The 16633-nt window shown below is 42.4% G+C and overlaps 1 protein-coding gene across 2 annotated transcripts in view; it reads left to right on the forward strand.

Moving 5' to 3' along the window:
• Positions 1 to 16633, forward strand: part of LOC110529064 (lysine-specific demethylase phf2) — a 157655-nt gene that overhangs the window by 96257 nt on the left and 44765 nt on the right. Inside the window, exons 16-18 of one of the 2 annotated variants that reach the window (XM_090242159.1) lie at positions 721 to 788; positions 11245 to 11396; positions 15688 to 16007. In XM_090242159.1, the coding sequence (XP_090098285.1) occupies positions 721 to 788; positions 11245 to 11396; positions 15688 to 16007 (540 nt within the window). The remainder of the gene's footprint in view (positions 1 to 720; positions 789 to 11244; positions 11397 to 15687; positions 16008 to 16633) is intronic. The other variant, XM_090242160.1, reaches the window with a different exon arrangement.

Below are 16633 nucleotides of genomic sequence, written 5' to 3' on the forward strand. Positions count from 1 at the left end.
CACTGAGACTGAGACACTGAGACTGAGACACTGAGACTGAGACACAGAGACTGAGACACAGAGACTGAGACACTGAGACTGAGACACTGAGACTGAGACACTGAGACTGAGACACTGAGACTGAGACACTGAGACTGAGACACAGAGACTGAGACACAGAGACTGAGACACTGAGACTGAGAGACTGAGACACTGAGACTGAGACACTGAGACTGAGACTGAGACACTGAGACTGAGACACTGAGACTGAGACACAGAGACTGAGACTGAGACACTGAGACTGAGACACTGAGACACTGAGACACTGAGACACTGAGACTGAGACACTGAGACTGAGACACTGAGACTGAGACACTGAGACTGAGACACTGAGACTGAGATTAGAAAAAAAGGAAAAAATATACTGTATACAATGATGTATTTACTTAATAATTAATTATATCAAAATGGACTGATTTACTTGTTGTTGATTGACTGTCTCTTCTGATTTACTCGTTGTTGATTGACTGTCTCTTCTGATTTACTAGTTGTTGATTGACTCTCTTCTGATTTACTAGTTGTTGATTGACTGTCTCTTCTGATGTACTAGTTGTTGATTGACTGTCTCTTCTGATGTACTAGTTGTTGATTGACTGTCTCTTCTGATTTACTAGTTGTTGATTGACTGTCTCTTCTGATTTACTCATTGTTGATTGACTGTCTCTTCTCTTCCTGTTCCAGTCCTGTCAAACATCAAAGACCCAATCCACCCATCCAAGAAGCCAAAGCTCCTCCCCTCTGCTGTCAAGGTATGTCAGCTCCTCCCCTTTGTTCCCAGGGTATGTTACCACCTCCCCTCTCCTCCCAGGGTATGTTACCTCCTCCCCTCTCCTCCCAGGGTATGTTACCTCCCCCCCTCTCTTCCCAGGGTATGTTACCTCCCCCCCTCTCTTCCCAGGGTATGTTACCTTCTCCCCTCTCTTCCCTGTGTATGTTACCTCCTCCCAGGGTATGTTACCTCCTCCCAGGGTATGTTACCACCTCCCCTCTCTTCCCAGGGTATGTTACCTCCTCCCAGGGTATGTTACCTCCTCCCAGGGTATGTTACCTCCTCCCATCTCTTCCCGGGTATGTTACCTCCTCCCAGGGTATGTTACCTCCTCCCCTCTCTTCCCAGGGTATGTTACCTCCTTCCAGGGTATGTTACCTCCTCCCCTCTCTTCCCAGGGTTTGTTACCTCCTCCCAGGGTATGTTACCTCTTCCCCTCTCTTCCCAGGGTATGTTACCTCCTCCCAGGGTATGTTACCTCCTCCCCTCTCTTCCCAGGGTATGTTACCTCATCTCCTTAAGTCACCAATAATATATGAAGGACCATGTGGCTAGAAAATATCTGAGCTCATTATGGTTGGGGTCAGGTCAGCGCAATAGTGTCAGGTGGGTATCACAGTTATGTCCATGGAGAGTCTAGATCCCATTCCCAAGACAAAGTCCCAAATATCACCCTAGTTAAAGGTAGTGCATAAGGAAGAGGATTCCATTTGGGAAGTATGCTAATAGTTCCAACTCAGCTGTCCTATTAGCCAGCTAACATCCCAGAACTAAATACTCTAATTACACTCTGATATTTCCATTTCTACGTCCATGGAGAGAACAACCTAATGAGGAGTTCTAAGAGTAGAACAGTCAGAGGAAAACATTCTGGAATATCCACTCCTTCCTTCCATGAGGTCGTTAATGAATTCCATGTGATGGTTTAAAAAGCAGTCAAGTAGCAATAGAGATCACATATGGCTGTGTGTTTAGTGTTGCTGTGATACCAGTATCTTCATATTAGGAAGTAAGGAAGCGAAGGAAACAGAACATGAAGTGGACTCCCATGTCTTTAGGAAAACAGCCGTAATGTTGGAAACAAACATCATTATGTTGTCATCCAGAGTCACGTTGATTTATTTCCAAGCTATATCACACAATATTTTACATACAGAAGGTTTTTAAAGGTTCAAATGCACACAATGCAAATAGTCTGAGTAGCCATTTGATTGGCTGTTCAGGAGTCTTATGGCTTGGGGGTAAAAGCTGTTTAGACGCTTTTTAGTCCTAGACTTGGCACTCCGGTACCGCTTGCCGTGTGGTAGTAGAGAGAACAGTCTATGACTGGGGTGGCTGGGGTCTTTGACCATTTTTAAGGCCTTCCTCTGACACCGCCTGGTATAGAGGTCCTGGATGGCAGGAAGGTTGACCCCAGTGATGTACTCGGCCGTACGCACTACCCTCTATAGTGCCTTGCGGTCAGAGACCGAGCAATTGTCATACCAGGCACTGATACAACCAGTCAGGATGCTCTCGATGGTGCAGCTGTAGAACCTTTTGAGGACCTGAGGACGCATGCCAAATCTTTTCAGTCTCCTGAGGGGGAAAAGGTTTTGTTGTGCTCTCTTCACGACTGTCTTGGTGTGTTTGGACCATTCTAGTTTGTTGGTGATGTGGACGCCACAGAACTTGAAACTCTCAACCTGCTCCACTACAGCCCCGTCGATGAGAATGGGGGCGTGCTCAGTCCTCCTTTTCCTGTAGTCCACAATCATCTCATTAGTCCTGGTTACGTTGAGGGATAGGTTGTTGTCCTGGCACCACACGGCCAGGTCTCTGACCTCCCTATAGGCTGTCTCATCGTCAGTGATCAGGCCTCCACTGTTGTGTCATTGGCAAACTTAATGATGGTGTTGGAGTCGTGCCTGGCCATGCAGTCATGGGTGAACAGGGAGTACTGGAGGGGACTGAGCACGCACCCCTGAGGGACTCCAGTGTTGAGGATCAGCGTGGTGGATGTGTTGTTACCTACCCTCACCACCTGGGAGCGGCCCGTCAGGGAGTCCAGGATCCAGTTGCAGAGGGAGGTGTTTAGTCCCAGGGTCCTTAGCTTAGTGATGAGTTTTGAGGGCACTATGGTGTTGAACGCTGAGCTGTAGTCAATGAATAGCATTCTCACATAGGTGTTCCTTTTGTCCAGGTGGGAAAGGGCAGTGTGGAGTGCAATAGAGATTGCATCATCTGTGGATCTGTTTGGGCGGTATGCAAATTGGAGTGGTTCTAGGGTTCCTGGGATAATGGTGTTGATGTGAGCCATTACCAGCCTTTCAAAGCACTTCATGGCTCGGGACATGAGTGCTACGAGTCTGTAGTCAGTTATGCAGGTTGCCTTTGTGTTCTTGGGCACAGGGGCTACGGTGGTCTGCTTGAAACATGTTGGTACAGACTCAATCAGGGACATGTTGAAAATGTCAGTGAAGACTGCCAGTTGGTCAGCAATACTCAATCATGAGGCATCAAAGCCAAAGGAACTGAATAATATTAAGAAATGCTATAGATGGAAGGAATCTATAACAGAGAAAAATGTGTAAACCTACCAAAAAACAATTAGGTAACAACAAATTCAATCCCTTTTAGACAACTTCCTGGACAAAACATTTCACTGTAATAGTGAAGGTGTGAACTTGGCAGTAGAACATCTTAACATTATTTTTATTTTATTTTTTTATTTGACCTCTCAGCTTCCCTATCAAATCTAAAAATCTCAAATTAAAAAAACGAAGAAAATGAACAACAATGACAAATGGTTAGAAATCACGTTAGAAATCAGCTCAATGTAATTGAAGAATCCATAGACTCTAACCACTTCTGGGAAAATTGGAAAACACTAAACAAACAACAACACGAATAGTTATCTATCCAAAATGGAGATGTATGGGTAAACCACTTCTCCAATCTTTTTGGCTCTATAACAAAGAATAAAGAGCAAAAACATATACATGATCAAATACAAATCTTAGAATCAACTATTAAAGACTACCAAAACCCACTGGATTCTCCAATTACATTGAATGAACTACAGGAAAAAATAAAAACCCTCCAACCCAAAAAGGCCTGTGGGGTTGATAGTATCCTTAATGAAATGATAAAATATACACACCACAAATTCCAATTGACTAAACTTAAACTCTTTAACATCATTCTCAGCTCAGGGAGAGGCAGGCATAGAGAGAAAGGGAGAGGCAGGCAGAGACAGAAAGAGAGAGGCAGTCAGAGAGAGAAAGGGAGAGGCAGGCTGAGACAGAAAGAGAGAGGCAGGCTGAGACAGAAAGGGAGAGGCAGGCAGAGAGAGAAAGGGAGAGGCAGGCAGAGAGAGAAAGGGAGAGGCAGGCAGAGAGAGAAAGGGAGAGGCAGGCAGAGACAGAAAGGGAGAGGCAGGCAGAGACAGAAAGAGAGAGGCAGGCAGAGAGAGAAAGAGAGGCAGGCAGAGAGAGAAAGAGAGAGGCAGGCAGAGAGAGAAAGAGAGAGGCAGGCAGAGAGAGAAAGAGAGAGGCAGGCAGAGAGAGAAAGAGAGAGGCAGGCAGAGAGAGAGAAAGGGAGAGGCAGGCAGAGAAAGAGGCAGGCAGGCAGGCAGAGAAAGAGGCAGGCAGGCAGAGAGAGAAAGAGGCAGGCAGGCAGAGAGAGAAAGAGGCAGGCAGGCAGAGAGAGGGAGAGAAAGAGAGAGGCAGGCAGAGAGAGAGAGAGAAAGAGGCAGGCAGAGAGAGAAAGGGAGAGGCAGGCAGGCATGTAGAGAGAGAGGCGGAGAGAGCTTGGTCAGATGTAGGGATGGTTACTCGTATAGCTGAGAGGTTAGGGAAGGGCAGGGGGTGAACTTGGCCTGTTAGGGGAGGGCATGGGGTGACCTTGGCCTGTTAGGGGAGGGCAGGGGGTGACGTTGGCTTGTTAGGGGAGGGCAGGGGGTGACCTTGGCCTGTTAGGGGAGGGCAGGGGGTGACCTTGGCCTGTTAGGGGAGGGCAGGGGGTGACGTTGGCCTGTTAGGGGAGGGCAGGGGGTGACCTTGGCCTGTTAGGGGAGGGCAGGGGGTGACCTTGGCCTGTTAGGGGAGGGCAGGGGGTGACCTTGGCCTGTTACGCTATTCTCAGCAGGATCTGCCCTACTGTCCCATTCAGCCCTGTCACCTCCATACTGTCCCGTTCAGTCCTGTCACGTCCCTACATAAACTACACCGAAACTACACGTAAACTTTGCCTAAACTACACCTGAACTACACCTAAACTTCACCTAAACTATACCTACACTATGCCTAAACTACACCTAAACGACACCTAAACGACACCTAAACGACACCTAAACTATACCTAAACTACACCCAAGCTACACCTTCACTTCATTTATACCAAAACTACAACTACTCCTACACTACACCTGAACTGCACCTGTACTACACCTAAACTAAATATATACTATATTAAAACTACATCTAAACTATATCAAAGCTACAACTACTCCTACACTACACCTGAACTGCACCTGAACTACACCTAAACTAAATCTAAACTATATTAAAACTGCACCTAAACTATATCAAAACTACATTTAAACTATATCAAAACTACACCTAAACTATATCAAAACTACACCTAAACTATATCAAAACTACACCTAAACTGCACCTAAACTATATTAAAACTACATCTAAACTATATCAAAACTACATCTAAACTATATCAAAACTACACCTAAACTACACCTAAACTACACCCAAACTACACCCAAACTACACCTAAACTATACCTAAACTACACCCAAACTATACCCAAACTACTCCTACACTACACCTGACCTGCACCTAAACTAAATCTATACTATATTAAAACTACATCTAAACTATATTTAAACTACATCTAAACTATATCAAAACTATAACTACTCCTACACTACACCTTAACTACACCTAAACTAAATCTAAACTATATTAAAACTGCATCTAAACTATATCAAATCTACATCTAAACTATATCCAAACTATATTAAAACCTCATCTAAACTATATCAAAACTACATCTAAACTATATCAAAACTATATCAAAACTATATTAAAACTACATCTAAACTATATCAAATCTACATCTAAACTATATCCAAACTATATTAAAACTACATCTAAACTATATCAAAACGACATCTAAACTATATCAAAACTACATCTAAACTATATTAAAACTACATCTAAACTATATCAAAACTACATCAAAGCTACACCTAAACTATATCAAAACTACATCTAAACTATATCAAAACTACATCTAAACTATATTAAAACTATATCAAAACTATATTAAAACGACATCTAAACTATATTAAAACTACATCTAAACTATATCAAATCTACATCTAAACTATATCAAAACTACACCTAAACTATATAAAAACTATATCAAAACTACATCTAAATTATATAAAAACGACATCTAAACTATATTAAAACTACATCAAAACTATATCAAAACTACATCTAAACTATATCAAAACTACACCTAAACTACACCTAAACTATATCAAAACTATATCAAAACTACATATAAACTATATCAAAACTACACCTAAACTATCAAAACTATATCAAAACTACACCTAAACTATATCAAAACTACATCTAAACTATATCAAAACTACACCTAAACTATATCAAAACTACACCTAAACTATATTAAAACTACATCAAAACTACACCTAAACTATATCAAAACTACACCTAAACTGCACCTGAACTACACCCAAACTACCCCTAAACTATACCTAAACTACACCCAAACTACACCTAAATGACACCTAAACTACACCTAAACTACACCCAAACTATACCCAAACTACACCTAAACTATATCCAAACTACACCCAAACTATACCCAAACTATACCCAAACTACTCCTACACTACACCTGACCTGCACCTAAACTAAATCTAAACTAAATCTAAACTATATTAAAACTGCACCTAAACTATATCAAATCTACATCTAAACTATATCCAAACTAAATTAAAACCTCATCTAAACAATATCAAACCTACATCTAAACTATATCAAAACTACATCTAAACTATATCAAAACTACATCTAAACTATATCAAAACTACATCGAAACTACATCTAAACTATATTAAAACTATATCAAAACTATATTAAAACGACATCTAAACTATATTAAAACTACATCTAAACTATATTAAAACTACATCAAAACTATATCAAAACTACATCTAAACTATATCAAAACTACACCTAAACTACACCTAAACTATATCAAAACTATATCAAAACTATATCAAAACTACATCTAAACTATATCAAAACTACACCTAAACTATATCAAAACTATATCAAAACTACACCTAAACCATATCAAAACTACATCTAAACTATATCAAAACTACACCTAAACTATATCAAAACTACACCTAAACTATATTAAAACTACATCAAAACTACATCTAAACTATATCAAAACTACACCTAAACTATATCAAAACTACATCGAAACTACATCTAAACTATATCAAAACTATATCAAAACTATATTAAAACCTCATCTAAACTATATCAAAACTACATCTAAACTATATCAAAACTACATCTAAACTATATCAAAACTACATCTAAACTATATCAAAACTACATCTAAACTATATCAAAACTACATCTAAACTATATCAAAACTACATCAAAGCTACACCTAAACTATATCAAAACTACATCTAAACTATATCAAAACTACATCTAAACTATATCAAAACTACATCTAAACTATATCAAAACTACATCTAAACTATATCAAAACTACATCGAAACTACATCTAAACTATATCAAAACTATCAAAACTATATTAAAACCTCATCTAAACTATATCAAAACTACATCTAAACTACATCAAAACTACATCTAAACTATATCAAAACTACATCTAAACTATATGAAAACTATATAAAAACTTTATTAAAACTACATCTAAACTATATCAAATCTACATCTATACTATATCAAAACTATATCAAAACCACACCTAAACTATATCAAAACTACATCTAAACTATATCAAAACTACATCTAAATTATATCCAAACTATATTAAAACTACATCTAAACTATATAAAAACGACATCTAAACTATATTAAAACTACATCAAAACTATATCAAAACTACATCTAAACTACACCTAAACTATATCAAAACTACATCTAAATTATATCCAAACTATATTAAAACTACATCTAAACTATATCAAAACTACATCTAAACTATATCAAAACTACATCTAAACTATATCAAAACTACATCAAAGCTACACCTAAACTATATCAAAACTACATCTAAACTATATTAAAACTACATCTAAACTATATCAAAACTACACCTAAACTATATCAAAACTACACCTAAACTATATCAAAACTATATCAAAACCACACCTAAACTATATCAAAACTACATCTAAACTATATCAAAACTACACCTAAACTATATCAAAACTACATCTAAACTATATCAAAACTACACCTAAACTATATCAAAACTACACCTAAACTGCACCTAAACTACACTGCCCAAAAACATAAAGGGAACACTTAAACAACACAATGTAACTCCAAGTCAATCACACTTCTGTGAAATCAAACTGTCCACTTAGGAAGCAACACTGATTGACAATAAATGTCACATGCTGTTGTGCAAATGGAATAGACAACAGGTGGAAATTATAGGCAATTAGCAAGACACCCCCAATAAAGGAGTGGTTCTGCAGGTGGGGACCACAGACCACTTCTCAGTTCCTATGCTTCCTGGCTGATGTTTTGGTCACTTTTGAATGCTGGCGGTGCTTTCACTCTAGTGGTAGCATGATACGGAGTCTACAACCCACACAAGTGGCTCAGGTAGTGCAGCTCATCCAGGACGGCACATCAATGCGAGCTGTGGTAAGAAGGTTTGCTGTGTCTGTCAGCGTAGTGTCCAGAGCATGGAGGCGCTACCAGGAGACAGGCCAGTACATCAGGAGAGGTGGAGGAGGCCGTAGGAGGGCAACAACCCAGCAGCAGGACCGCTACCTACGCCTTTGTGCAAGGAGGAGCAGGAGGAGCACTGCAAAATGACCTCCAGCAGGCCACAAATGTGCATGTGTCTGCTCAAACGGTCAGAAACAGACTCCATGAGGGTGGTATGAGGGACCGACGTCCACAGGTGGGGGTTGTGCTTACAGCCCAACACCGTGCAGGACGTTTGGCATTTGCCAGAGAACACCAAGATTGGCAAATTCGCCACTGGCACCCTGTGCTCTTCACAGATGAAAGCAGGTTCACACTGAGCACATGTGACAGTCTGGAGAGGCCGTGGAGAACGTTCTGCTGCCTGCAACATCCTCCAGCATGACCGGTTTGGCGGTGGGTCAGTCATGGTGTGGGGTGGCATTTCTTTGGGGGGCCGCACATCCCTCCATGTGTTTGCCAGAGGTAGCCTGACTGCCATTAGGTACCGAGATGAGATCCTCAGACCCCTTGTGAGACCATATGCTGGTGCGGTTGGCCCTGGGTTCCTCCTAATGCAAGACAATACTAGGCCTCATGTGGCTGGAGTGTCAGCAGTTCCTGCTAGAGGAAGGCATTGATGCTATGGACTGGCCCGTCCGTTCCCCAGACCTGAATCCAATTGAGCACATCTGGGACATCATGTCTCGCTCCATCCACCAACGCCACGTTGCACCACAGACTGTCCAGGAGTTGGCGGATGCTTTAGTCCAGGTCTGGGAGGAGATCCCTCAGGAGACCATCCGCCACCTCATCATGAGCATGCCCAGGCGTTGTAGGGAGGTCATACAGGCACGTGGAGGCCACACACACTACTGAGCCTCATTTTGACTTGTTTTAAGGACATTACATCAAAGTTGGATCAGCCTGTAGTGTGGTTTTCCACTTTAATTTTGAGTGTGACTCCAAATCCAGACCTCCATGGGTTGATAAATTTGATTTCCATTGATAATTTTTGTGTGATTTTGTTGTCAGCACATTCAACTATGTAAAGAAAAAAGTATTTCATAAGAATATTTTATTCATTCAGATCTAGGATGTGTTATTTTAGTGCATTTTTTGAGCAGTGTATATCAAAACTAAACCGAAACTATATCGAAACTACACCTAAACTGCATCAAAACTATACCAAAATTAATTTCACCATACTAAGAGTTAGCCTATAGACAAGACTAAGTTGTCAATAATCTGATGAGTGGCAAAATGATCAGTCAAATTGTACATTATTTATATATTTCCACAAATATTTATTAGTGCAATTACTCCTTTATAATATTTTCTGCACTATTTATCAATCGTTGTGTCTTATGTTCGTTGCACCTTGTGGCTTGATATGCATCTGATGCTAAATGGGATGCCCGGCAACGTTCTCTAGCGGGTTCTGATAGGCTGAAAGGCCAGGCGGTTCTTGTGTTATAGTAATGTCCTAGTGTGTTCAGTGTGTGAGGGTTTTACAGTAATGTCCTGGTGTGTTCAGTGTGTGAGGGTTTTACAGTAATGTCCTGGTTTGTTCAGTGTGAGGGTTTTACAGTAATGTCCTGGTGTGTTCAGTGTGTGAGGGTTTTACAGTAATGTCCTGGTGTGTTCAGTGTGTGAGGGTTTTACAGTAATGTCCTGGTGTGTTCAGTGTGTGAGGGTTTTACAGTAATGTCCTGGTGTGTTCAGTGTGTGAGGGTTTTACAGTAATGTCCTGGTGTGTTCAGTGTGAGGGTTTTACAGTAATGTCCTGGTGTGTTCAGTGTGTGAGGGTTTTACAGTAATGTCCTGGTGTGTTCAGTGTGAGGGTTTTACAGTAATGTCCTGGTGTGTTCAGTGTGTGAGGGTTTTACAGTCATGTCCTGGTGTGTTCAGTGTGTGAGGGTTTTACAGTAATGTCCTGGTGTGTTCAGTGCGTGAGGGTTTTACAGTAATGTCCTGGTGTGTTCAGTGTGTGAGGGTTTTACAGTAATGTCCTGGTGTGTTCAGTGTGTGAGGGTTTTACAGTAATGTCCTGGTGTGTTCAGTGTGTGAGGGTTTTACAGTAATGTCCTGGTGTGTTCAGTGTGTGAGGGTTTTACAGTAATGTCCTGGTGTGTTCAGTGTGTGAGGGTTTTACAGTAATGTCCTGGTGTGTTCAGTGTGTGAGGGTTTTACAGTAATTTCCTGGTGTGTTCAGTGTGTGAGGGTTTTACAGTAATGTCCTGGTGTGTTCAGTGTGAGGGTTTTACAGTAATGTCCTGGTGTGTTCAGTGTGTGAGGGTTTTACAGTAATGTCCTGGTGTGTTCAGTGTGAGGGTTTTACAGTAATGTCCTGGTGTGTTCAGTGTGTGAGGGTTTTACAGTAATGTCCTGGTGTGTTCAGTGTGTGTACAATACCATTTTATTGTATTCCTCAGAAGGCTGACTCATCAGATGAGGAGTCGCTCCACATCGACACAGAGGTCAAGCCGGAGGTGAAAGGTCGTAACTCGAAGGTGAAAAAGAAGACTGGCATCCTGGACCTTCTCCAGGCCAGCAAGGCAGTGGGCGTCGACTACAACGCCAACAGGTACACCATAGGACCAGCACACACACCTTCATAGGACCAGCACACACACCTGTATAGGACCAGCACACACACCTGTATAGGACCAGAGCACACACCTGTATAGGACCAGAACACACACCTGTATAGGGAGGCACACACACCTGCATAGGACCAGCACACACACCTGCATAGGACCAGAACACACACCTGCATAGGACCAGCACACACACCTGCATAGGACCAGAACACACACCTGCATAGGACCAGCACACACACCTGCATAGGACCAGAACACACACCTGCATAGGACCAGCACACACACCTGCATAGGGAGGCACACACACCTGTATAGGACCAGCACACACACCTGTATAGGACCAGAACACACACTTGCATAGGACCAGCACACACACCTGCATAGGGAGGCACACACACCTGTATAGGACCAGCACACACACCTGTATAGGACCAGCACACACACCTGTATAGGACCAGCACACACACCTGTATAGGACCAGAACACACACCTGTATAGGACCAGAACACACACCTGTATAGGACCTGCACACACACCTGTATAGGACCAGAACACACACCTGTATAGGACCAGAACACACACATGTATAGGACCAGCACACACACCTGTATAGGACCAGAACACACACCTGTATAGGACCAGCACACACACCTGTATAGGACCAGCACACACACCTGTATAGGACCAGCACACACACCTGCATAGGACCAGCACACACACATGTATAGGACCAGAACACACACCTGTATAGGGAGGCACACACACCTGTATAGGACCAGCACACACACCTGTATAGGACCAGAACACACACCTGTATAGGACCAGAACACACACCTGTATAGGACCGGAACACACACCTGTATAGGACCAGAACACACACCTGTATAGGACCAGCACACACACCTGTATAGGACCAGAACACACACCTGTATAGGACCAGAACACACACCTGTATAGGACCAGCACACACACCTGTATAGGACCAGCACACACACCTGTATAGGACCAGCACACACACCTGCATAGGACCAGCACACACCTGCATAGGGAGGCACACACACCTGCATAGGACCAGAACACACACCTGCATAGGACCAGCACACACACCTGCATAGGGAGGCACACACACCTGCATTAATATGTTAATGTCCCCCCTAATTAATGTGTTAATGTCCCTCCTAATTAATATGTTAATGTCCTGCCTAATTAATATGTTAATGTGGCCTTACATTCTCCTGCAAAATGTCTTGATAAACATGGGAATTAATTTTTCCGTCAATGATAGCAAGTTGTCCAGGCCCTGAGGCAGCAAAGCAGCCCCAAACCATGATCCTCCCTCCACCAGACTTTACAGTTGGGATGAGGTTTTGAAGTTGGTGTGCTGTGCCTTTTATTCCCCACACATAGTGTGTGTTCCTCCCAAACAACAACTGTAGTTTCATCTGTCCACAGAATATTTTGCCAGTAGTGCTGTGGAACATCCAGGTGCTCTTTTGCGAAATTCAGACGTGCAGCAATGTTTTTTTGGACAGTAGTGGCTTCTTCCGTGGTGTCCTCCCATGAACACCATTCTTGTTTATGTGTTTTACGTATCGTAGACTCATCAACAGAGATGTTAGCATGTCCCAGAAATTTCTGTAAGTCTTTTGCTGACACTAGGATTCTTCTTAACCTCATTGAGCATTCTGCACTGTGCTCTTGCAGTCATCTTTGCAGGATGGCCACTCCTAGAGAGAGTAGCAACAGTGCTGAACTTTCTCCGTTTATAGACCATTTGTCTTACCGTGGACTGATGAACATCAAGGCTTTTAGAGATACTTTTGTAACCCTTTCCAGCTTTATGCAAGTCAACAATTCTTAATCTTAGGTCTTCTGAGATCTCTTTTGTTCGAGGCATGGTTCACATCAGGCAATGCTTCTTGTGAATAGCTCGGAGAGTGTTTTTTATATTGCAGGGCAGCTCTCCAAATTTGTTTTCACCTTTATTTATTACATTTTTTATCTCACCTTTATTTAACCAGGTAGGCTAGTTGAGAACACGTTTTCATTTACAACTGCGACCTGGCCAAGATAAAGCAAAGCAGGGCGACACAAACAACAACACAGAGTAACACATGGAATAAACAAACATACAGTCAATAACACAATAGAAAAGTCTATATACAGTGTGTGCAAATTGAGTAAGATTAGGGAGGTAAGGCAATAAATGGGCCATAGTGGCAAAATAATTACAATTTAGTATTAACACTGGAATAGATGTGCAGAAGATGATGTGCAAGTACAGATACTGGGGTGCAAAGGAGCAAAAAAATGTATAACCGTATGGGGATGAGGTAGTTGGGTGGGCTATTTACAGATGGGCTAGGTACAGCTGCAGCGATCAGTAAGCTGCTCTGACAGCTGATGCTTAAAGTTAGAGATCACTTCAGTGATTTTTGCAATTCGTTCCAGTCATTGGCAGCAGAGAACTGGAAGGAAAGGCGGCCAAAGGAGGTGTTGGCTTTGGGGATGACCAGTGACATATACCTGCTGGAGCGCGTGCTACGGGTGGGTGTTGTTATGGTGACCAGTGAGCTGAGATAAGGTGGGGCTTTACCTAGCAGAGACTTATAGATGACCTGGAGCCAGTGGGTTTGGCGACGAGTATGAAGTGATGGCCAGCCAACGAGAGTGTACAGATCGCAGTGGTGGGTAGTGTATGGGTCTTTGTTGACAAAACGGATGGCACTGTGATAGACTGCATCCAATTTATTGAGTAGGGTATTGGAGGCTATTTTGTAAATGACATCTCCGAAGTCGAGGATCGGTAGGATTGTCAGTTTTACGAGGGTATGTTTGGCGGCATGAGTGAAGGAGGCTTTGTTGCGAAATAGGAAGCCAATTCTAGATTTAATTTTGGATTGGTGATGTTTGATATGACTCTGGAGGAGAGTTTAAAGTCTTACCAGACACCTAGGTATTTGTAGTTGTCCACATATTCTAAGTCAGAACTGTCCAGAGTAGTGATGCTGGACGGGCGGGCAGGTGTGGGCAGTGATTGTTTGAAGACCATCCATTTAGATTTACTTGCATTTAAGAGCAGTTGGAGACCACGGAAGGAGTGTTGTAAGGCATTGAAGCTCATTTGGAGGTTTGTTAACACAGTGTCCATAGAAGGGCCAGAAGTATACAGAATGGTGTCGTCTGTGTAGAGGTGGATCAGAGACTCACCAGCAGCAAGAGCGACATCATTGATGTATAAAGAGAAAAGAGTCGGCCTGGGAATTGAAACCTGTGGCACCCCCATAGAGACTGCCAGAGGACAACAGGCCTTCCGATTTGACACACTGAACTCTGTCTGAGAAGTAGTTGGTGAATCAGGCGAGGGAATAATTTTAGAAACCAAGGCCGTTGAGTCTGCCGATAAGAATACGGTGATTAACAGAGTCGAAAGCCTTGGCCAGGTCGATGAAGACGGCTGCACAGTAATGTTTCTTATCGATGGCGGTTATGATATCGTTTAGTACCTTGAGCGAGGTTGAGGTGCACCCGTGACCGGCTCGGAAACCGGATTGCATAGTGGAGAAGGTACGGTGGAATTCGAAATGGTCACTGATCTGTTTGTTAACTTGGCTTTTGAGGACATTAGAAAGGCAGGGTAGGATAGATATAGGTCTGTAGCATTTTGGGTCTAGAGGCAGGGTAGGATGGATATAGGTAGGATGGATATAGGTAGGATAGATATAGGTAGGATGGATATAGGTCTGTAGCATTTTGGGTCTAGAGGCAGGATAGATATAGGTAGGATAGATATAGGTAGGATGGATATAGGTCTGTAGCAGTTTGGGTCTAGAGTGTATCCCCAATTTGAAGAGGCGAGAAATATGAAAATATCCCACAAAATGTCCCCTAAAATATCGTCTCTATTTATCATATGATTAACTCTGTTGATACTGTCGGTAATCAGGTCTATAACGTGATCCCAGTTCAACGTGAACCACATGACCTTATAAACACACATTAGTCAGACCTGGGTTTCAAATACTGTCTCTGTGCCTGGCTTAAACCAATAGAAAAAATCCAACCCCTGACCATCTGGCACTCTAGGCAGACTCTCAAAGTATTTGAACACAGGTCTGATAATAATATCGTCTCGCTATCTGTCTCTCTTATCTCTCTCGCTCTCTCGCTCGCTCTCTCTCTTCTCTCTCGATCTGTCTCTCTCTCCGGCGGGTACACCTTCCAGCAGTGTAATGTGTTATTGTGTTGTGTTATTTCTTATTGACGTACTTACAGTCAGCCACCTGCATCTCCCAGCACACAGGAGGCCATTCAGGGGATGTTGTCTATGGCCAACCTGTCCTCCGGGGCTACCGCAGAGGCTGCAGCCATCTCCTCTGACACCCCTGGAGGAGGAGGTGGTTCCTGGGGCAGGAACCATGCCACCAACACCACGGCTGGACGGAAAGGAGGAACACGAGGAGGAAAAGGAGGAGATGGGAACAGTAAGCGGCCAGCCAAACCCAAGAAAACAAAGAAGAACAGCAGCATCGACAGCATCGAGTTTGATGACGACCATGATCACATGGACGCCTGCTTCAAGGACTCAGACTATGGTAACTAGAGATACATAGAGATACATATTCCACTAGAGATATGATACATATTCCACTAGAGATATGATAAATGTTCTATTAGAGATATGATACATGTTCCACTAGAGATATGAAACATATTCCACTAGAGATATGATACATGTTCCACTAGAGATATGATACATGTTCCACTAGAGATATGATACATGTTCCATTAGAGATATGATACATGTTCCACTAGAGATATGATACATGTTCCACTAGAGATATGATACATGTTCCATTAGAGATATGATACATGTTCCCCAAGAGATATGATACATGCTCCACTAGAGATATGATACATGTTCCACTAGAGATATGAGACATGTTCCACTAGAGATATCAGACATGTTCCACTAGAGATATGAGACATGTTCTATTAGAGATTTGATACATGTTCCCCAAGAGATATGATACATGCTCCACTAGAGATATGATACATGTTCCACTAGAGATATGAGACATGTTCCACTAGAGATATCAGACATGTTCCACTAGAGATATGAGACATGTTCCACTAGAGATACATGTTCCACTAGAGATACATGTTCCACTAGAGATATTTGACATGTTCCACTAGAGATACATGTTCCACTAGAGACATA

Source organism: Oncorhynchus mykiss, chromosome 7 (assembly GCF_057628025.1).
Source record: "Oncorhynchus mykiss isolate SJ-2025 chromosome 7, ASM5762802v1, whole genome shotgun sequence".
In the NCBI taxonomy this organism is placed as follows: Eukaryota; Metazoa; Chordata; class Actinopteri; order Salmoniformes; family Salmonidae; genus Oncorhynchus; species Oncorhynchus mykiss.